Here is a 23,744-nt window from a genome sequence, read left to right on the forward strand (position 1 = left end):
TGTCAAAAATTCTTAACTTATTTTACCACTATTAAAATCAGACTACTTAAAGTACCGTATATATTCACTCATTATCCCGTTCGTTTATAAGCTGACACCCCAAGATGGTTAGGTAAAAATAGCAAAAACTGTATGACCCTTTCATAAGCCGATCCTATATTTCAGGGGTTGGCAAACTTCGGCTCCCGGCCGTCAGGGTAAGCCGCTGGCGAGTCGGGCTGTTTTGTTTACTTGGAGTGTCTGCAGGCATGGAGCCCCTCAGCTCCCTGTGGCCGCGGTTCACCGTTCCCAGCCAATGGGAGCTGAGGGGCTCCCTGCCTGCAGACACTCCAGGTAAACAAAACGACAATGTATTAGATATTCAATTCAATGATTCCATAGAGTTTAAAATCATCAAATTTTGGTGTCTACCCATTTATAAGCCAACCCCCGCTCTTTGATGCGTCACTTTTTTACCAAAAATATTCAGCTTATGAACGAGTATATTACAAAACACTAGTTTAGTTAAATAAAAACCTTTACCTACATTAGAGTAATTTCCACCCTCTGGGCTTGTTCTAGTTCTTCCTCAGGATCCTTGAATCCAGTAAATGAGTAGTAAGTCTTATCCCATTTGATAGGCCTGTAAAACGTCCCTTTTACTTCTTTGTGAGGTTGAGAGTTCACGCTTTGGACATGCTCAGTAGATAAGCTGCAGGAGTTGAGAATGTCCAATACTGTGCTTAATAAGTCCCTGGTGTGCAAAGTAAAACTGACGGCTCGAAAACCTATAAAACGCAACCCTCAAAACAATTAATACTGTATTCAACTGAATAGCTGAGCTTTTAGATGCATTCACATTGTTTCATTCTTGTCTTAAAGCTAAAACAAACCATACATGTATTATATGATATATTTCAAAGTGAAATTATAACATTTATTTAACAAGTACTGTAGATTTCAAACTATTATCATGGCAGAAGGCATCAGAATATAGTTTAATATTTACAACTGTACAAGTCCAGAGCTATAACTACTAGGATATTTCACCTATTTGGCTCAATGGGTGAATCTGAAGCTTATCTGCAATTGTGACAAATAGAAAATAAAGTTGACGGAGATGCAAACACTTCTATTGCTTTAACACCAACAGTTTTGTCCGAGAGCCCTTTATGTAAGATTTATTAACAAAAAAATACTACTTTGGATTAAATATACTGTAGACAGGCAAGGATCTAAGACTACTTCACCAACAGTAAGCCTCAACACCTATGAAATTCCAGAGACAAGAATTACACATATTCTACAGAGGTGTAAACTAAGGCACAGAGATGTTAACTGACTCGCACAGTGTTACAGCAAGTCAGTGGCAAAAGCAGGAACAGAACCACATAGACCCAGTCCCCCCTGTTCCAACTACTAAACAACCCCCCTTTTTTCTTATATCTAAGTGGCTCAAATATACCACTATTTTTTTCTGCCTGCTAGTTTGATTTTCTTCTTCTAGCAGAAGGATCACTCAAAATTCATTTATGTGAGAATTTTCTGACCATAAGAAAACAGAACATGAATTAAAATACAGACTAACACTTCATTAGACAAAATTGTAAAAAATCTGAGGAAAATTCAGAGACAAGCATACCAAACTTGCCAGTGAAGCATTGTATGTTCTCTTAAGCGAATATTAACTGAAATTTACAAATTGCACTTTAAAATGTACCCCTGCTACTCTAGGTCATTCAGCACTTCTATAACATACTGAGAGTCTACATGCTACAGCTGGACCAAATAATGAGAAAATAAAAGTAACACCCTAAACTATCTTCAAGTTATATACAGACAGTTGAATTAAAAGCATTGATATCTGGCAAGTATTTCAGGGTATTATTTCAATTTCATTGTAAGATTATTGACTGGACTCCTAGTTACATTTAAACCCATTATAACCACTCTCTCTTAATAAAGATTTTCCATTAGAAAAATGTGTAATTACTTGGGATGGCCTTTAGGGGCCAGATCCAATGCCAATTGACATCAATGGGTATTAGATAAGGCACTATAAAAGGTGTGAAGAGTACAAAACTATGGAAAGGATTTTCAGTATTTAATTTTGCAAGAGAAATTGTCAGATAAAAAAGGCACCTGCAGCACTGAAGGATTCTTGGACATCAGAAGAGTTTTGTTCTGTCTCTCTCACATAAAAAGTGAGTTGAGTTGGCTTAAAAGACTTAAATCCTGGTTTCTGGAGATTTTCCAAATAGCCATTTAACCTCTTAAGAGAGTTTTCATTGATTTCCTGTAGAAAACAAAATAAGAGCCACTGTAAATACTTAATTTTGTCCGCTTTCTCAACATAGCCTACTTTTAAATAAATATGCTAACAGTGTTAGTTTAATAAGATACAACTAAATTTCGAAATATTAAACATAGTTCACAATTCCACGAAAACACAACAATGTATTCCAAATAGAAAGGTGACTGAGTAATTTTATTAAAAAATTGTCTTCATTGCATGAATAGCTGACTTGATGGTAGATAAGGGTAAACGGAAGTTAAAGCATAGATAATGTTCAAGATAGCTTCCAAAACCAGGTAAAAATTAGGTTTGATTAAAAGTAAAAGGTCATTCTTTGTAAGGGTTGTCACAGGTTTCAAAAAAATAAAATGGAATGTTGCATTAGTTCTATGTTTTGTATGGATCAAGACTCCAGATTGTCAGAGACAGCAATGCATAGTGAAAGGCTGATTAGTGAGTTTGGGGATATACTTTGTCCAAATTATAAGAATTTGCTGGACATTATCTTGTTAAAGTTCTATTTTCCTAATCACCAATATCAATCATTTTAATTCTACAATATGTAGATCAAACTTTGACAGCATAAAAACTAAACTAACAACATACTTCCATTCTTCATATACCATATAAATGAAAACATCATTAGAAACAAAAATATATTTTTACCCTTTCTCTGGGATGCTGGCCAAAGAAATCTGGATGCACAGCAAAATAGAAAGGTCTGAGAGCATTGACGGCTTCAGCACCTGACAAAGGTCTTGTCTGAAGAACCCACTGTAGCAATATTTTCTCCAGACACAACCTAACAAGGTAATAAAATCTTTATGTATTAAAGTAACCACCATATGAAAAAGTAATATAAACTACATAAAAGAAATGTTACCAAAATGGTGCAAACACTCATATGAAATACAATCACTTAAAAATAAGCCATATTAGAAGGCTAGATTTTGTCCCATGGGATCTACAAAATCCTATTTAACCAGAACAGGCCTACTGTGTTACAAAGATGGTTGATGCTAATGGTTCTGATTAGTGGCATTCAAAAAGTGGTATTTGGAGAAGGTAAGGTATGCATGTTATAAGTTCATATATGAAATCCTCCACACAAATACTTCTTTTAAACACTGGTGATTGGAATAGTCAGAGGTACTAAGGGTTGCCATCTTGGAATTGTTTCTCAAAGTCAATGCCCATAACTTGAAGGTGCGAAAGTAGCTAAGAAGTTTAATATTTGTAAAGCACTTTGCTATTCTTGGATGAAAAGTGCTATAAAAACAAAGCATTAGTTCTGGGCTAAAAAAAAAACCTCAGTTACTTACCTTCTTGTAACTGTTGTTCTTTGAGATGTGTTGTTCATGTCCGTTCCAATTAGGTGTGCGTGCACTGCGTGAATGGCAGCTGGAAGGTTTTTCTCCTAGTGGCCTTTGTCGGGTTGGCCCGGGCGGCCCCTGGGGTCGCACCTTCATGGTGCTCAATATAGGGGCCTGTCTACCCTCCACCCCCTCAGTTCCTTCTTGCTGGCTGCTCGGACAAATGGGTAGGAGGGTGGGTATTGGAATAGACATGAACAACACATCTTGAACAACAGTAACGAGAAGGTAAGTAACCGTTTTTTCTTCTTTGAGTGCTTGTTCATGACAATTCCAATTAAGTGGATTACCAAGCCCAAATTTTGGAGGCGGGGTCAGAGCTCAAAGGTTCACTGTAGCACTGCTCTACCAAAGGCTGCATCATCTTTGGCCTGCTGGGTAATAGCGCAATGCGAGGCAAAAATGTGTATTGATGACCATGTCGCTGCTCTGCATATTTCCTGGGATGGAACATGCACCAGGAATACAGCTGATGAAGCCTGTGCCCCTGTGGAGTGCGCTGTGAGCGGAGGGGCAGGAGATAGATAGAGTTGAAAAACAGAGTTTGCAACATCCGGGCGCAAGGACCACTCATGGCCGTGGAACAACCTGTTGAGATAGTCTGCCAACTCGTTCTGTACCCCAGGGAGGATCAAGTGAGCTATGCAAAAGTCCCACAGTCTAAGGGGTTCCTGGCACAGGGGAGAGGATCGTGCACCTCCGTCTATTTATATAAAACATCACTGTCATGTTGTGTCATGACTGAGACACATTTCCCCTCCAGATGAACTCGGAAGGTCTGGCATGCTAGGCGGACTGCTTTCAAATCTCTGATGTTGATGTGAAGGGAGAGCTCCGCCTAGGACCAGAGACCTTGTGTCCTGAGGTCTTCCAGGTGTGCCCCCCCACCCCAATGCTGACACGTCCATCACCAGCAAAAGGGATGGGTGAGGTCTGGTGAAGGAGAGCCCGGCATACCTTACCTGCAGGTCGAGCCACCACAGGAGGGAGTTGAGGACTGGATGAGGCAGAGTGACGATCTTGTCCAGACCACCCTGAACTGGGCGATACACCGAGGCTAGCCATACCTGAAGAGGCCTGAGTCTGAGTCTAGCGTGCTGTACAACATAGGTACAAGCGGCCATGTGTCCCAGAAGCTTCAGGCAATTCCTTGCTGTGGTTGTAGGGAACTGTCTGAGGTTTTGAATGTTGTCACCCAGGGACCGGAACCGCGATTCCGGGAGGTACGCTGTGGCCTGTGTGGAGTCTAGTACCACTCCTATAAACTCTATCTGCTAAACGGGAGACAGTTGATTTTTGCGCATTGAGAAGACGGCTCAGTTCGTCGAAAGTTGCTCTGATGAAGCCAAGTTGTGCCTCCACTTGCGTCCTGAAGCGGCCCTTGATTAGCCAGTCGTCGAGGTACGGAAACACCTGTACCTATCGCTTGCGCAGGAACACAGCCACAACTGCGATGTACTTGGTAAACACTTGAGGAGCCGCTGACAGGCCAAATGGGAGGACTGTGAACTAGTAGTGCTTGAGGTTCACCATGAATCTGAGGTACCTTCTGTGGGACAGCATAATCTAAATGTGAAAGTAAGCATCCTTCAAGTCAAGGGTGGCATACCAGTCCCCTGGATCCAAGGAAGGGATAATGGCGGCCAAAGAGACCATGGGGAACTTCAGTTTCTTCATAAACTTGTTGAGATCTTTCAGGTCTAGAATGGGCCTGAGGCCGCCTTTGGCTTCTGGTTTTGGGAAATACCGGGAATAGAAGCCCTAACCCTTCCGCTCCAGAGGAACCTCTTCCACTGCCCAAGCAACAAGAGCAAGTGCACCTCTTGTATGAGGAGTTGCTCATGATCAGGGTCCCTGAAGAGGGACAGGGAAGGGGGATGGAAGGGCACAGAAATGGTGGGACTATCCCCTTTCAACCGTGCGGAGTATCCAGCGATCCGATGTAATACAGGCCCACACAGGGAAGAAAGGGGACAGTCAGCACGAGAAGATAAGGTGGTATGGATCCAGTGTCCAGACTGGTGCGTTGCCCCCTGGGCGCATCTTCACAAGGTCTGCTTCTGGCCAGCAGACTGCTTCGCCTGACCAGAGCCCTGGCCTGAAGAGTGGGGCCTCTTTCTGTTGTTTCCACCCCACCTGCGGGAGAAGGCTATTTTGAGGCTGGTATAAACAAGGTGGGGGGGGGGGGGGGCTGTGGCTTAAAATGTTTCCGCTGGTTTGCCGGAGTGGTGAGGCCCAGAGACTTGAGGGTGGCCCTTGAGTCTTTCAGGCTATGAAGCCAGGAGTCTGTTTTCTCCGAAAACAGGGCCAAACCCTCAAAGGGGAGGTCTTGAATTGTTTGCTGGACCTCATAAGGAAGCCCAGACACCTGTAGCTAGGTGCTCCATCTCATGGCTATACCCAGTAAGTCTGCCACGTCAAGGGCTGCCTGAAGTGAGACTCAGGGAAACCAGCTTTCCTTATGCCACTAGAGAGAATTCTTCCCTGGAGTCCTCCGGCAACAACTCTGTGAATTCGGCCATCACTCTCCAGAAGTTGTAATTGTACCTGCTGAGGACAGCCTGGTGGTTAGAGACCCGGAATTGCAGTCCTTCCAGTGGCATAAATTTTCCTCCCAGAGGCCCATCTTTTTTGCCTCCCGATTTTTTGGGAAGGGGCCCTAGCAGCCTTGCCGCTCCTGCTCATTCGCCTTGGCTACCACTAGGGAGTCTGGTGGAGGGTTGGTATAGAGGTGCCCGAACCCTTTAAAGGGAATGAAATACCTCCACTCATTCCACTTTGCCATTGGTGGCAAAGAGACTGGAGTCTGCCAAATCTTAGTGGTCTCTTGTATGGTCCATATCAGAGGCAGGGCGATAGAGGAGGGACCAGAAGGGGCAAGGATGTCCTCCATCGGGTCAGAGGACTCGACCACCTCCTCAGCCTGGGTGCCCACATTTTGCGCCACCCTGTGCATCAATTGTTGGAGCACCCTCCTCTAGGGCTGGGGCCATTGATGTGCACACCACTGCCTTGTCAGGCGAGAAGGACAACGAGGCCCTAGTCGGGAGTGGTTCCTGCTCACTATCCCCGGCGCTGAGGGGATCTCGTGGTGCAGCTGGTACCAGGGCGGCCAAGGCTGGTGCTGCTGTCAGTGCCCCACGAGCACGGCTGACATTGACGCCAGAGGTACAGCGACCATCTGGGAGGCTGAGGGCACATATGTCGCCGACCTAGAATAGGACAAGTGGCTCTGGCCCTGGCGGAAGGTCCAGGGGTCCAAAATGGTCACTGGGCAGGGGGCTGCCACTGACCCGGCTACGGTCTCGGTTGGAGATGGTATCCTTGTCTGTGGGATCTCAAACTCCTGCTCCTCCTGGACCGGGAGCAGTAGGACTCTGTTTCTGACTCCGAGGACTCTGTATAAGATGACCACGGAGGAGCAGAGTGCATCTGTGCTGGAGAGCGGCATCTAGGGCTAGGGGACTGGTGCAGCTCCCCTACCTGCACGCTTGTTGATGGGACCGGCGATCGGTGCCGAGGGGATGGCAATCGGCACGGCATTATCGCCGGTTTGCCCCTGGATGGCACCCGGGTCTCATGAGTGGTGCGGAGACCGCTGCAGGCATCCTGTCCTGTTTCGGGGGGGGGGGAGGGGGGGAGGCGCGGCAGCAGTGCTGTGAGGGTGATCAGGTCTTCAGTTGCCTCGAATGTCTCCAGTGTGGACGGTATTTGCAAGTCACGGTTCTCCCAGACAGGGGAGGGGAGGGGGTCCAGACTCAACTGGTCCTAGGGAGAGTCTGGAGTCAACGCAACCTTCAATGTGGATGCCGAGCTTGTGTGGCCCGATGTGGGTCTCATAGCGGCGTGCTCCTTCAGCGCTGCTCTGGGCATGGTGGAGCGTCCCCTCTCAGGTCTTCTCTTCTTGTGGGGGACTGGAGAATGAGAGTGCGCGGAGCTCCTATGAGGAGATGCCTGCCGGTGCCGAGAGTCTCTATTGGAGTCCTTTCTCAGTGCCGACTCATGTCCCGACGGTTCTAGGGCACTGTGCCCTGGTGCCGAAGTGCTCAGCGTTGGCTCCGCTGAGCAGGGGTCCAAATGGGCATGCAAAGCAACCTCATTTAGCAGTACTTTGAGGTGCTGCTCCCTCTCTTTTTGGGTCCTCAGCCGAAAACCTCTGCAGATTTTGCAGCGCTCCTTGAGGTGGCCTTCCTCCAGACACTTCAGGCAGGAAACATGAGGGTCATTTTTTGGCATATGCTTGCCACAGTCTATGCAGGGTTTAAACCCTGGGGACTGAGGCATGCCCCAGTATCAGGGGAAAAAGGGGGAGTGTGATGGTGTACCCCATGAGGCTTTATGGAAATATGCTTATGAATGTATATATGACATAATTGGAATATGTTTTATGCTACACATGCCATGTAACATATCTCTGTAAAGGTAATGATCTACTGAATACATTCCTCCTATTCGAAGTTATGAATATTGGCTGTGTACTTGTTTGATTTCTAAGAAGCTTTAGTAAAGCATTTGGTCAGCTTCTTGAGAAAGGAATGTGCAAATCAAGAAGCACTTAAAGGACAGTGAATCTTGGAAGGCTCCAATCCACGTAAGAAGTCTACCTGAGGACGTTCAAGGTAGCATGTAAACAATGGCTGCTGCCTGTAAAAACTGAGTCATGCATGGACATGTGACTTGCTCCAAAACTCCATCTTGGAGCTGGACTTTGCATAGGAGAGAGGAGGTGGTCTCCACCCACATGAAAGTCTATTTAAACCCCTGGGAGACCCCTCCATTTTGTCTTCAGCTGGCTAAAGAGATAGCCTCTCCACCCCCAAGGATACCTGAAAGAAACTGGAACAAAGGACTACAGCGGGTGTGAGTGATTGCTGGACCCAGACTAAATGGAGACTAGTCTGTAAAAGGAAGTTTACTGGAATTCCTCTGAAGGTGAGGTTTTTATCTGTATTAAGTTTTCTTACTGTATTAGACACAGACTTGCGTGTTCTATCTTATTTTGCTTCGTAATTCTCTTTGTTCTGTCTGCTATTACTTGAAACCACTTAAATCCTACTTTTTGTATTTAATAAAATCACTTTTTACTTATTAATTAACCCAGAGCATGTATTAATACTGGGGGGGAGGGGTGTGTGTGCAAATAGCTGTGCATCTCTCTCTATCAGTGTTATAGAGGGCGAACAATTTATGAGTAAAACGGATTTATTTAGGGTTTAGACTCCATTGGGAGTTAGGCATCTGAGCGTTAAAGACAGGAATACTTCTGTAAGATGCTTTCAGCTAAGTCTGCAGCTTTGGGGCACGTGGTTCAGACCCTGGGTCTGTGTTAGAGCAGACTGACGTGTCTGGCTCAACAAGACAGGGTGCTGGAGTCCCAAGCTGGCAGGGAAAGCAGGGGTAGAAGTAGTCTTAGCACATCAGTTGGCAGCCCCCAAGGGGGTTTCTGTGATCCAACCCATCACTGGGGGAACCAAAGGGTGCACCCCCCAACTAAACCTTATCTAAAACTAACACTAACTATACTCTATATATGAACTATTTACACGAAGAAGTTAAAGAAACTAGGGGAATTGCACTTGCAGAGCAAGAGCCACGAGCATTCAGGCTAACTGTCACAGGTGGTAAGAAGGAACTGAGGGGATGGCGGGTCGGCAGGGCCCTATAGTGAGCGCAATGAAGGTGCGATCACAGGGGGCGCCCAGGCCAACCCAACGGAGGCTGCTAGGGGAAAAACCTTCTGGCTGCTGTGCATGTGGCACGTGCACACCTAATTGGAATTGACATGAACAAGCACTTGAAGAAGAAATAATCATATTTCAACACAGAGAAGGCATCCCTTGTTCACTTCTGAGAACCACATGCCCATGGCTATCCTTAATCCTGAGCAAACTTACTTCATTTCCCAAGCATATTCTTGTATAGAAGACAAAATGATATAAGGAGGTAGATTGGAGTGAAAGAAAATAAGCTTATTTGAAAATGAGAGGGCTGAAAGTGAGGAAAGATGCAAGAACAGGGAAGAAGAGGGATGTTGACAGATTTAATTTCCATCATAGATGAAGAAGATTGTATAAAGGAAGATTTGGAGAGAGGAAGTGTTTGGATGAAGAAATTTAGATAGATCAGAAAGCACAAGTTAAAGGGTGAGCTTCAATTGTGGACAATTAAAGGAGAGAGTTCAAGGTTGTAAGAGCAAGTAGTGGGCAAATGGGAGATAGTGTGTCTTTAGTTTTAGAAATTTGTAAATACTGGGATTAGCACATCAGTTCAGAATTGTAACCAACAAGATGCAATGAACATGATATGGTTACATTTCCTGCAGTGGCAGAGTTATATAACCACAGCACGCTTGATTGCCCCAGAAGGATCTCAGGAGGCAGAGCTGAAGTAAGGGCAAATTCTGGCAACATTCTGGAAATGACAGAGAGCAGACTTGCACGGCAGATTAGAGAAATGAGAGGAAAAGGCAAATTCTGGGTAAAAGATCACTAAGGTTTCTGACCATAGTACAAAGTTGTCTGAGTTGTTGTGTTAAATGAACAGGGCAGCACATTTATAAATACCAAGGGCAGCGTGTAAATGGTAAATGTTTAACAATGGAATTTTTCCTTCCCGACTGATCTCACATAGCATACTAATTAATTTACCATGAGAAGTCATTTTTCCTTCATCATCTTAGTTTCAAACTGAATGTGAATGCTGATGGAAGAGCACTTCAGTTCTGTTCAGCAGTAAAACACTTTAAATGAAAGACACTGTATACATTTAAAACTATAGACTAACCCCCCCCTCGTCCCCAAAACCCCACACTTCACAAAATTAAATGCAAGACAGACAAAATCATAGTATGGTCAGAGGTTGATAAACTCGAGACAGGCAAATAAATGAAACCTAAGAGGCATAACTGCATATCTTTCACATAGAAATTATGACCATATAAAAATAATAAGACAGCCTTATAAAACTCCATTCACCTGATTTTCTGGGGTGAATAATTTTACTGGAGAATAAATTGTGATGAACATTTCTTTTTGTCTACTCCTACCCTATAAAAGAAGTTGGCTAACAGATTTTTTTTGTTTTTTTGGGGAGGGGGAGGGGAGATCAATCAATCAAGTTTTATTGCACTTGCCAAATGCCTTTGCAAACAAACACCATAGTCAAATTGCAGTTAGTTCAAATATTATGAGATCTAGTAAAACCATCATCAACAAACCCAAGAAAGATGATCCAAGAACGTTCTACAAGCCAAGATCTGTGCAAATATGGATATTCTGAAAATCAAATAACTTAAGAGAAAGTCAGTGCAATATGAAGTTAACAACCAGATGGTTTGGTCTTTGGGAGCCATCTTTTCTTTTCCAAAATCATTAAATAGTGAGTCAAATTAAAATAGAACTTGCATAGATCCATAACATGTTAGGGTCATCTCCAAATCTCTTTTACACCACTTGGGCAGCAGATTCATTCATGTGAATACCTTTCCATCCAGCAATTAAAACAAGGTCAGACATCAGAGTCTCATGTGCATGTCTAAATTTTATTTTTAACAATTTTTTTAAAACAAGTATTGAGTTCTCAAGTTGAGATAAGGACCCTGATCTTGTTTGTCAGTATCTCTAACACTTTGGTCAGGGCTTAAATTCTCCCCAAGTATTTCCCGGGGCTTGGTGCCAGGGCTCCCGCAGGTTTGAAAATATTTACCAGAGCTCTGTTCTGGATGGCTCTGGCTGAATTTAGCCCTGCGCTTATGTGACCATGCGGTTCTGGCGGAACCCAACTGAGAGTGCCAACTCAGGACAAATTGCTCAAATAGGGCAGTTACAGCCCAAGGCTGGGGTTTTTCCACCTCTAAGGCAGACCAAACCAGCCAGACTAAGACTTCGATCTCACCCCACTGGCTAACCGCAAGTCTCACAAGCAATCTCCTTAGACACTCCAGTTACCCAGTATTACCACCAGTGCCACACGTTATGGGGACAAATGGTTATAAAAACTAATACCCCAGTAAAAGAAAACGGTTCTCCCGATCCCAAAGGACCAAGCCCCAGACCCAGGTCAATGTACAAGTCAGACCTTACCCACAAATCACGCTACTGCCAATCCTTTAGAATCTAAAATCTAAAGGTTTATTCATAAAAGGAAAAAGATAGAGATGAGAGTTAGAATTGGTTAAATGGAATCAATTACATACAGTAATGGCACAGTTCTTGGTTCAGGCTTGCAGCAGCGATGGAATAAACTGCAGGTTCAAATCAAGTCTCTGGAATACATCCCCCGCTGGGATGGGTCCTCAGTCCTTTGTTCAAAGCTTCAGCTTGTAGCAAAGTTCCTCCAGAGGTATGAAGCAGGATTGAAGACCAGATGGAGATCAGGCATCAGCCTTATATAGTCTTTTCCAGGTGTAAGTTCACCTCTTTGTTCTTACTGTGGAAAATTACAGCAAAAATGGAGTCTGGAGTCACATGGGCCAGTCCCTGCATACTTTGCTGAGGTACAAGGCGTATCTGCCTTCTCTCAATGGGTCCATTGTATAGCTGATGGTCCTTAATGGGCCATCAAGCAGGCTAGGCAGAGCTAATCTCAGCTTGTCTGGGATGTCACCCAGAAGCATAGCATAAGTTTGCCATACAGACAGTATAGAGCCAATATTCATAACTTCGACTACAAAACTGATACACACATATAGACAGCATAATCATAACCAGTAAACCATAACCTTGTCCTAGACACCCCATTTGACCCCCTTTATACAAGATTTGGGTGCCACTACAGGACCTTGGTTGCAACAATGATCTATATGGTCCCAGTTTATGTCAATAACGTCACACCCCCAACGCAAAATTGATGCAGGAAGGGATGACACAAACATCACTGACTGCATCCCAAGAGCTCCCCATCCTGGGTTCTGTCTCACTACAGCTAGTATTGGGTTAGAAGCCGTACCAGTGTATAACAGAAATGGTTTATCAAAATCATGTTCAACCACATGATTGAACCTCTTTACAAACTCAAGGTAACACTTAGTTAGAACAATAGTGGATTGGATCTGCTCTGGCAGCATGGTTCCTGTATGTCTCATGTGATCTTGCCAAGAGCTAAAGAAAACAGCTACTTTATCCATACCAGCTCGGGCAAATGTTTGGAACCCCATTAACATCAAATAAATGCAGATATTAATGTTCTTCATAGTCCAGGATTCTTGGCATTTAGCCATGAAAGCAATATGGTAGTGTGCCTCAGTCTTCCTTTTCATACAGCACATTAGGTCTGGAATGTCTTTTCCCCTGTGAAAAGTTCCCATATTGTTTATAGGCATTACCTGTGAAACCCCAGTGTAACAAGGCCTTTTAACATAACGTGTGTTTTCATGTATTCCTTTTAACATGTTCGAGGGATTCTCCAAAAGATTAGGCACATTGTTAATTACAAAATTTAGCAATAACAACAAGTTCATTGCAAGTGTCCATCTACAGTCATGTTTGTCATGCCACACCTTTGGCTCAATACCATTGGAGTTTGGGCATTTTAGGGTTAACCTGTGGCTTCCCTTTGCAAAATTCAGTTTTCTCTGTCCTCCTTGTCCTGCAGGATCAAACCCCGATTTCTCTTGCTTAACAGAATTCACTGGCTGATGGGGTGGGCCCTCTGTGCTAACAGCTATTAGCAAGTCCTTCCTTTCCCAGCCAGGCAAGTAATTTGCACTACCCCAGACCAGAGCCAGTCCACCAGTTTTCATATTCGTAACTGCTATTATCTCCAAGGCTGGACTCTGTCTTAAAGAGATACCACACAAATCCAAAGAGTCTGCGGGTGAGAGTTTGCTTGCTCTCCCCCGCATCCTCAAGCATTTAGCCATAAAACTGCTCTGCTCTGACACATCAGTAACCAAATCTGTCCTCAAACCCTGAAGCACAAACTGCTCATTTAAAGAATCAGAAAGGAGACATTCCTGTTCCAACACCATTGTCTCCCCAACAAGTTGGCCCCACACAGCCACTCGGTTATAGGGATGCCTCAATTCCTTAACAACTTTTACTTCCTCTGAGACCTTCTCAAAGCTACCCACACTGGATCTTTTAAAAGGAAAGTCAGAGGATCCATTCACAACAGACAATTTTTGGCTGCTAGGAACTGAAACTTCCTTGATTAAATCACTCTCACACCCTTCAGTTGCAGGGAACTGCTTGCACCGAGTACCATGAGGATTCCTTTTTCCAGGAGCTTTTCTAAGCAGCAATTCACCCCTCACAGAAATTCTGCCCTTACCCTCTTCACCTAGGGCTTGCTCTAAAGGCACACTTTCCTGAGCAACAACAGACTCTGTCTGGGTCTTACTTACATTCAGGATCACCTCTGGCCCATCAGGCAGATCTCTACACAATCCCCTTTCAGGTGAACCCATAGACTTCCTAGATAAAAGGTTAGAAATACTTCCCTTCTCTTTGCCACACAACAGCTTAGGAATTTTTTCCTTTTTGCCACAAGTTGTTAAACTGTCCGTAGGTAACACAACCAAATTACCTTTCTGCTCCCCTTGTGCCCTGGCTAGGGTATCACCCTGATCAGACAGAGTTGTTACACCCTTCTCCAACCACACATGAGCAACAGGCCCAATACAAGCATCAGAATTGTCTGGTCTCTGGGATTTTGCTAAGACACTAACTGGATGCAACCTAGTTACGGTGCCATTCTCCCCAGCAGATGCAAACTTAGGACCATTCCCTTCCTGGGCTTTAGTTGAATCCAGAACCAACTCTGAGACAACTAAATTACTCTCAACCATCACAGGCCGAAAGGCACCTTCTGTCTGCTCCACAGACAAAAAAGAGTTGGAGACGCATTTTCCTTTACTAGACATATAATTTGGGATTTCATTTCCCTTGTCCCAGCACACCGGGCTGTTCACAGACAACTGCTTGGAGACTGGGGTAGCTTCCTCCATAGGCAAGTCAATACCCCTGACAGACACAGGCACATTTCCTTCACTGTCACTATTCTTCGCACAGGAAACAGATAAGGTATAGGGACACTCATCTTCCACTCTCCTTGCCTTCCCAAACTGCTGACTAGATAAAGCCATCAGCTCACAAGACTGCCTAGGCTCATCCAAAATCTCCTTGTTCTCCTCTCCCTTTGCTTGATCTAATTCCAGATTTACTTCTGAGACATTAGATAGATATTCAGAAACTTCATTCACAGCCAAACAGCTACTTTCCAAAGACAAACTTTTGGAGAAACCCTCCATAGGCACAACCTTAGGATCAATCCTCTCTTGTGCCTGGTTTGTATTAACTTGACTGACCATAGCTTTAATATCATTTCCAATCATAATATCCTTAGGGATTATGTCTTTTACTCCCACAACCATGGTGCCCTCCAATCCCTTCCATTTCAGGTGGATTTTAGCCAAAGGCACCCTGACAAAATACTTAGATAAGGCTACAACAGTTACATCTTCACCTGGCAAATAATCTTCCTTCCTGACAAGACTTGCTTTAACCAGAGTAATATCTGCTGCGGTGTCCCTCCATGCCATACACCTCACTCCATTAACTTCTGCACTGCTAATAAACTCTGCATTATTTCCCCCATATTTAGCTCTAATGTGAGTTTTAAGGTCAAATTCTTCCGAGACCACAGAAACAGCATTTGCACACAGGGCACCAATGCTGGGCTCTGTGTGGCTTGCCTGTGAGTTTACAACAACAGGGTTAGCATTGGCCGTGGCATTTGGGGTTGCTGGTTTTGGGCCGCCCTTCAGTGTCGGGCAGTCTGGTCTCATGTGGCCCAGCATACCACAGTGATAGCATGTAACCTGTTCCGTCCTGGGATGTGAGTTCCTACCCCCCGGGCCCCCTTGAACTCCTTTAGAAGAGTCAGGTTTATTTTTAAATCCTTCCCTCCTCTTGAACTGGGGAGAATGGTGATCAGTTTTCCCCGGGGTTTTACACCCTTCTCGAGCCCTGTTTTGGGTATGGGCATCCGCAATCTCTGCTGCCCGTAGGACTGACTCAGGGTCCCTGTCACACACAGCTGCTCTCACATTGTCCGGCACAATGTCTAAGAACTGTTCCAAAGTTATTAAATCCAGCAGTTTTTCAAAACTCCCATGAACCTTGGCTCCCATAACCCACTTTTTAACAAAACCCATCAGCTTATGAGCACATTCTACAAAAGTACAATCCTTAGACATTTTAAACTCTCTAAACTTAACTCTGTAAGATTCAGGAGTAACCTTGAACCGCCTTAACACAGAATCCTTAAACCGCTCATAATTTAAGGCTTCTTGTTCCCCCAAGTCATTAAACACCTCCCTGGCTTTTCCAGTCAGTCTGGTCAGCAGGACAGGCATTCGCTGACCCTCAGGGATCTGGTACAGATTGCAGAGGCGTTCAAAGGTAGACAAAAACTCCTCTATATCCTCAGTATCATTGTAAATGGGACACATCCTTTCCCAGTTTTTCTCATGGTGGGGGGGAAGTGGAGTACCAGGTGGGGATGACTTTCTCCGCTCTTCCATTACTTGGAGCTGAAGTCTGGCCGTCTCCTGTTCCATCCTGTGAGTCTCCTGCTCAGCAGCGAGCAGCTCTAGACGTCCCTTACGAGCTCTCTCTTCTCTCTCATCAGCCTCCTTCTTTCTTTGATCAGCCTCTTTCTCTCTCTCAGCAGCCTCTTTCTCTCTCTCTCTTTCTAACTCTGCTATTTTTTGCTTCTCCAGCAATCGAAGATCTGCTAGCTTCTGTTCATGCTCAAATTGCAGTTTACTTGTCACCCTTTGCATCCTAATTTTTTCTGCATCTTCTGCAGCCTCAGGTAAGGGCTGTGCTCTTGCCCCCTGATCACTGGCTATTAACAGATTTCTCAGTTCTTCCTTTGTAGCTTTCTTTCTAAAGCATATCCTCTTTTCTGAACACAAATTTTCCAGGGCTTTTTTGCCAAGTCCCTCATATGCTCTTTGCTCAGCCATTGTGGCAGCTCTTTAACCAACAAAACTCTCAATCCCAAAATTCAAATTTGGATAGCGTGGGGTTCTGACCCGAAGCTTAATTGACCTGGTTCTGTGGATCCAAGCACGACTACGCCACTGTGACAATGCGGTTCTGGCGGAACCCAACTGAGAGTGCCAACTCAGGACAAATTGCTCAAATAGGGCAGTTACAGCCCAAGGCTGGGGTTTTTCCACCTCTAAGGCAGACCAAACCAGCCAGACTAAGACTTCGATCTCACCCCACTGGCTAACCGCAAGTCTCACAAGCAATCTCCTTAGACACTCCAGTTACCCAGTATTACCACCAGTGCCACACGTTATGGGGACAAATGGTTATAAAAACTAATACCCCAGTAAAAGAAAACGGTTCTCCCGATCCCAAAGGACCAAGCCCCAGACCCAGGTCAATGTACAAGTCAGACCTTACCCACAAATCACGCTACTGCCAATCCTTTAGAATCTAAAATCTAAAGGTTTATTCATAAAAGGAAAAAGATAGAGATGAGAGTTAGAATTGGTTAAATGGAATCAATTACATACAGTAATGGCACAGTTCTTGGTTCAGGCTTGCAGCAGCGATGGAATAAACTGCAGGTTCAAATCAAGTCTCTGGAATACATCCCCCGCTGGGATGGGTCCTCAGTCCTTTGTTCAAAGCTTCAGCTTGTAGCAAAGTTCCTCCAGAGGTATGAAGCAGGATTGAAGACCAGATGGAGATCAGGCATCAGCCTTATATAGTCTTTTCCAGGTGTAAGTTCACCTCTTTGTTCTTACTGTGGAAAATTACAGCAAAAATGGAGTCTGGAGTCACATGGGCCAGTCCCTGCATACTTTGCTGAGGTACAAGGCGTATCTGCCTTCTCTCAATGGGTCCATTGTATAGCTGATGGTCCTTAATGGGCCATCAAGCAGGCTAGGCAGAGCTAATCTCAGCTTGTCTGGGATGTCACCCAGAAGCATAGCATAAGTTTGCCATACAGACAGTATAGAGCCAATATTCATAACTTCGACTACAAAACTGATACACACATATAGACAGCATAATCATAACCAGTAAACCATAACCTTGTCCTAGACACCCCATTTGACCCCCTTTATACAAGATTTGGGTGCCACTACAGGACCTTGGTTGCAACAATGATCTATATGGTCCCAGTTTATGTCAATAACGTCACAGCTTAGTTAACAACAAAACAACGGATGAGGCTAATAAAAAAGGGTAGGTGAATATTTAAGATTCAAATAAACTTGCAGGGCTTGAAGAATCCATCTGACCATGATAAGCACAAAGCTTTCTCTGACGAAGATGGGGAGCCCTTACAGTTAAAAAAAATAACCTTTGAAATGTGAACCAAATGTAAACCAAAGCAACACAGTCTCGTATTGGCAGAGAGACAACTCTACCACCTCTTCTGTTACTCCTAGTTTTGTCAAGAAGCAGAGTGAAATTACCAAGACTCCTCAGCTTCACCACTGTTATTCAGGAAAGGACAATAGTAAAGTAAATAGTAAAAGTTACCCCTCCCATATACAACTTCTTTGCAGTAACCAGGAGGCTCTGAGGCAGTAAGAGAAAGATTTTCCCTTCCAGACACTCCTAAGTACTTTACATTTAATCAGACACAGTTAAAAGCTCATACAAAAGATAGTCTGAAAAAAAAGATCCATGGAGAATACCCATACAAGAATGTCAGCAGCCTACCCCTTCATAGTTGGTTGGCAAGGGGCCTAGGCTCCTTGTACCTTACCTGTTCCCATCTTTAAAAGTTACCTCTGGCTAAAGTACAAGGTTTTCCTCATAACCTTTTTAACTTGAGACATAAAAATCACATTTATCCAAGATCTTAATGAGAAAATGGCGATAGATGGGAAACAACAAAATAAAACTGCTATATGTAACATTACCATCGTAGAAGGTAGGCTGAGGATCCTAGCAAAAAACTATTTTGAACTTACTCAAAGGAGGAACACTCACAGACCAATTAACCTATGTAACAGAATGAAGAATATACACAGAAAAGATGAAAGACAGATCTTGAGGCATCCCATAGCTGTGGGGCGAAATTAAGAAATTAAAATTTATTTAGAGAAAAAAAATGCAAAGAAGGTGCCCTTGGCTTCTTGCTCAAGGAGTGATCAATTTTCCCCAAAACCGCATTCAGATTAAGGAGGATAAGAAGAGACAGGGATTCATGTTCAAAAGCAAAATCATTACCACCAAGAGTATTGCAGTCTCACTATTGTGAAAGATATTATCAAACACAATCTCTGCTACAAGGTGTTATGCAACAGGATTGCAAGACAGAATCATTGATGAAATAATACTCCCTGTTGAAGATTGTTGTCAAAATCTATTAAACATAACTTTTTCCTGTAGCTTTCGCATTGAATATCTTTGTTAAAAGTAATTTACTTTACCCTTACAGTTCACTTTATCTGTAATGCTGAACTTTAATAGCATAAGAATTCAGTTATATTTTGGATATTTAATTTTAGCTTATTTCACCCAATAAAGCCATACTCAAACCTATGTTCTGTTTAGCCTGTGTCTAACTATTCATCCTCCATTGGATGACTGAATGTGTATTGCAGCTATTGTGGTAAAAATGTCAAATGGCACATGGATAACAAATGATCGATTCAGAGAAAAATTGAAAAGTATTAAACACAAAACCTCCAGCTTTTAATTACTAAGTTAAAGGGTAGATTAATTTGGCAATCAGTCTTACCTCCTCACAGCCCCCAAATGGCAAAACATCTCACTGCTTATGCTCAAGTCAACTTTCAGACATCCGCTAGATCACTTAAAGAAGAATACAAAAGGAAAGTATATTTAATGATTGTGTCCATGTATATTTCCCCCTTTCAATTCTCTAAAAAACTGTTTTACAATTTAAGTAACAGTGGTAATGAACAATTAAGAAAATCCACAATGCAGGATTTGGTTTTACACAAGGATGCTTTTAGATTTTTTCCTAAGCTACAGGAAAAAAGTAACCTTTAGTAAATTATGTGATAAAATGTGTACTCTGTATTAATATAGGTGGATTTGAACTGACACTATTTGAAAATCTTAAACAGAATAATTTAAAGATACTCCAGTTTCTGGTGAGTATGGCTTTTAAAAAAAAGTCCTTTGATATATTTAAAATGTTTTTCAATCTCCCTGTTGTTTTTTTATAACTGTCTTTTCAGCACAGGAGAAATTGACTGGCTACAAGGGGGAAACAGTGAAATTGACTATGCACAAAGTTCCCTCAAATCCACAAAATAAAACAAAAAAAACAAACAAACAAAAATAAAGCAAAACAGTTTTCCACCCAAACTTCTTCCAGTTATCTTAGGTGCTACATTTAACTGCAAAATTTTCAAAACAAATGAAGTTCTCAAGTTGGTTGTGTCCCTTTAAAAACAGGTGGCAGATACAAAACCAATAAAAAAAATACTTTTTCATACAATATATAATTAGATATGGAATCCATCGCCATAAGATATCAAGGCAAAAATCTTAACAGATTTCAAAATGAAATTAGCAATTTTTTGTATGGATAACAAGAAAATCTAGAATTACTGTAATAAACACTAAATAAACCAACCAAAAGCCACCAAACAGTTTTGGAAGGGCTTAAGCCAATTTCTAACTACTGAAGGTTAGGAGAGAGTATTTCTGGAGGCAGATTCTCTCATAACTGCGTGCTGCAGTTTTCTTGCATCTTCCTCTGAAACATCTGGTGTTGGCTACAGTATTAATTATGTTATTAAACTGATCAACTGAACACACACAGAATTATTTCATTTGCACCCTAATCAAAAGACAGTTGTGTCTGAGCAAAACACAACTTTATTTCCTCAAACAAACTAGATTTATACTGCACTCCACTTGTAACACCAAAGTCTTTGGGAATAAAGCATCATTTTTGCCTTATCACTTCAGAACTCAAAGTGAATATATTTGGTTTCATAGTCCTATTGAGCCTTACTTCTCAACCGTAACATGAAGGGAGAGTGACATGCAAAAAGTTACTGCATTTAAAAAACAACAACAAATCTGTCTTTAAATTTTAATGTATTTTTTAAATTTTTATAGAGTGTTAATCAAGTGATACCTAGGCAGCTTGAAACAAATTGTGTTTTAATAGTCCATTCACCATATATTTTTAAAAACAGCCCTAATAATTTTTGATTTAATACTTTTGGAATTCTCCATAGATCTAGGGCCAAACACTTCCTTACGTCATGTATAAGGGTATTGGCTAATATGATTGTAGGCCTTTTTTTCCCCTTGGAAAGGCACGAAATAGTTCAGCATAATTGGCTCCTCAAGGGAAGCAGCAGAGTGTGTGTATAAGAAGTCACTGCTGTCAGTTTCTCACATTTAACTGAGCACTTGATTGCTGTGAGCATTCCCAGCAGTATGCTGAACTGAACATTCCAGGTATACCAATGTTAGTAAGAGTGACAGATGTCATGAACAGGCAAAAGCTGAAGGAGTTTAAATACAAAGGAAATATTCACTTTTCTCGTGCAGCACAAAATCTGCTATGGTTAACCAGTTAAGTCAACAATTTGATCACTTTTCTAAAACAATTTTATAAACCCCAACACACTCTTTAAAATAGCGTGTGATTTGGTGAAAGATTTTTGTAGATTCTAGTCTTATGCCTGTTGAAGCAGCTACCCATTTCCCTAATTGGCCAGATGCAGCATGGTTACTTCACAACAGTGTATACAGAATGAACTAAAACATTCATATAAACATTATTTTAGCTACAACATTTCCATAGGTTAAGAGTACAACACTAGAGCTGGTTCTGTGGCGTTTTGCTACCTCAGGCAGATTCAGAGTGGTCATAAGCAGTGCAATTACAAAAATTCAAAGACTTGAGTAAGTTTTTAAAATAGAATTTGCTGGGTGCTTCATGAGATATCTCTAGACTGCAAAAACTGCCTTAAGATTAAAATCTAAAATGCGAGTCTTTAGCTCTATGCAAGAGAGAATGAAGCAGGGCTGATTTGCCAACAGGAATATTTAAAAGTCACCATTGAAATCCACACCATTAACAAGTGACTAAACATTTTGCTGCCTCAGACAGACACCTGTTGGGCCTATGCTGCATTATGTAACAGATCTGAGATGCAGTCATGTAACTGCAGTTCCAAATCAAAGCCTCTGGTGAGAGACAGGAAGGGAGGAGTTTGGGTCTCCAGATGAGCAGCGCAGGGTGCCAGAACGCTTCTGCAATCTCAGCATAAATACAGAAGAAGTTTACAAAACACAAGCCAAGTGTCTTCCAGCTCTTGACCATCAAAAGCTTATAAGGCCAGAGGGAAATGGGTAGCTTGACCTCTTGTATATGACAGGCCACCAACATCTCCTAAACTAGCCCCACGTATTACAGCCCAGGGGAGGTCAGTCTGCATCCAGACCCTGACCAGAGCCGCCCTACCCCAAGACCCCACGAAGGGCGCTCAGAGACAGCAGCCCAGCCCCTCCTGGCGGGCTCCGTTTCCGTGGGGTTAGTGGTTTAAAATCCCGTCTCTCTGAGGGTGGGTCCGAGCCAAGGCGGGCGTGGACAGCGCCAGTCACCTGGCCCCGCACAACACCGGGGTTACAATCCGGACACAAAAAGGGCTGCCTTCAAAAGCGGCAGGGGCTCCAGCCACCGTGTGACGGGAGAGCGCCGCCCCCGGCCTCGCTCCCTAGGACAGCGGGCCCGGCAGCGCAGCGGGATCCCGCGGGAAGTTTTAAACGAGCCACGTGGAAACCGATCGCTGTCTCGGCCCGGCCCGGCCCGCTAGCGCGTTCAGCGGGCAGCTCCCGGCCTGTCCCCACCAGGGGTCGTGGGCCAAGGAAGGGCCCGTGAGCGCAGAACCCCGCGGGGGCAACTGAGGCCCTGACACTTCCCCGAGATACGCAGGAGGCCAGCAGCCGCCGTGCCGCGTCAGGCCCCCAGCCCCCTTACCTCAGCGTCGTGACAGCGGCCCCTCCCCCCGCCTGCCGGAGCTCGGTCCCCATCGCGGGGCGCGCGCGTAGGGAGCCGACACTCAGTGACCCCCTCCCGAGAGGGAGGAGAAGGGGGAGCGGCCTGAGGGGCGGGGTCGCCGCCGTCACCTTCCCACCTCCCGAGCAGGTTCCTCTCCTCCGCCCGCGCTCCGGGTCGCGCGCTGGCCCCTCTTCGCGCGCAGCCGCGTCACCTCGCGCGTTCCTCCAGCCCGCGACCAAGAGAGAGACCGCGCGCTCCCCCATCCGTCAAAGTACCCGCGCATGCGCGAGAGCTCTGCAGTGCCCGAGCGCCCCGGTGGAGGGTGTTTAATTCTCGGAGGCAGAACAGAACGATCCCGGTGCCGAGGGACGGCGGGGCCAGGCCCCCGAGCTCCGCACACGCTGAGGAACGGACTCTCCCGAGCTCCCCCCGTGCAGGGGAAAACCCGCCTGCCGTTACCGGGCTCCTCCGCAGCGGCAGGCCCCGCACTCCCACCCCAGCGCGGGTGATTTCAGCCGAGCGGAACCGGACGGTGTTTAGCGGCTCCCACGGCGCGTGTAACGTTGGGGGTTTCACCCTGTGAGCCCCAAGGCCTTGCCTGTAACCGCACACGCCGGAGCCGCACGCCCCTGAGCTCCCGCCGCTGCAACTTCTTCCGCGGGATTTTGGGAGTGGGGGCCTGGCAATGTCTTCTCACCCACGCACCGGGAGCCCCACGCTGCTCTTTTTCTGAGCTGGAAATCAACTTTCACTACTTCTGAACGCAGCTACCCAGCAACAGGAGGCGGGTGGCACCTTAATGACTAACAGATTTATTTGGGCATAAGCTTTCGTGGGTAAAAAACCCACAGAAGTGGGATTGTGGGTTTTCACGAAAGCTTATGCCCAAATAAATGTTAGTCTTTAAGGTGCCACCAGACGCCTTGTTGTTTTTGTGGATACAGATTGACACGGCTACCCCTCTGATACTTGGGAGCTACCCAGCAATTGATATTTATTTGGGAGCTAGAAGTGCAAGCAAAGGGAACATTGTATTCCTTTTAAATAAACATACAAAGTATGCCCTGAGGTCAGGGCCGGATTAACTTTTTGTGGGCCCGGCCCCAAACATATTTGTGGGC

General features: G+C 44.4%; 1 protein-coding gene across 5 annotated transcripts in view; it reads right to left on the bottom strand.

Annotated features, from left to right (window-relative positions):
* TCAIM (T cell activation inhibitor, mitochondrial) overlaps window positions 1-22,885 on the bottom strand; it is a 62,990-nt gene extending 40,105 nt beyond the window's left edge. For 3 of the 5 annotated variants that reach the window (XR_010598355.1, XM_065583553.1, XM_005278695.5), the window contains exons 1-5: window positions 22,603-22,837; window positions 19,369-19,442; window positions 2,942-3,077; window positions 2,122-2,275; window positions 527-767 (exon numbers count right to left, since the gene is read on the bottom strand). Coding sequence is in view for 4 of the 5 variants with exons in the window: in XM_065583553.1 (XP_065439625.1) it covers window positions 527-767; window positions 2,122-2,275; window positions 2,942-3,077; window positions 19,369-19,397 (560 nt within the window). In the remaining variant the exon portion in view is untranslated. Of the gene's footprint in view, window positions 1-526; window positions 768-2,121; window positions 2,276-2,941; window positions 3,078-19,368; window positions 19,443-22,086; window positions 22,110-22,602 lie in introns of those variants that run through there. The other 2 variants (XM_005278696.4, XM_042840565.2) reach the window with 2 other exon arrangements.
* Between the last annotated feature and the right edge of the window lie 859 nt (window positions 22,886-23,744).

The sequence above is a fragment of the Chrysemys picta genome, chromosome 2, assembly GCF_011386835.1.
Source record: "Chrysemys picta bellii isolate R12L10 chromosome 2, ASM1138683v2, whole genome shotgun sequence".
NCBI lineage: Eukaryota > Metazoa > Chordata > Testudines > Emydidae > Chrysemys > Chrysemys picta.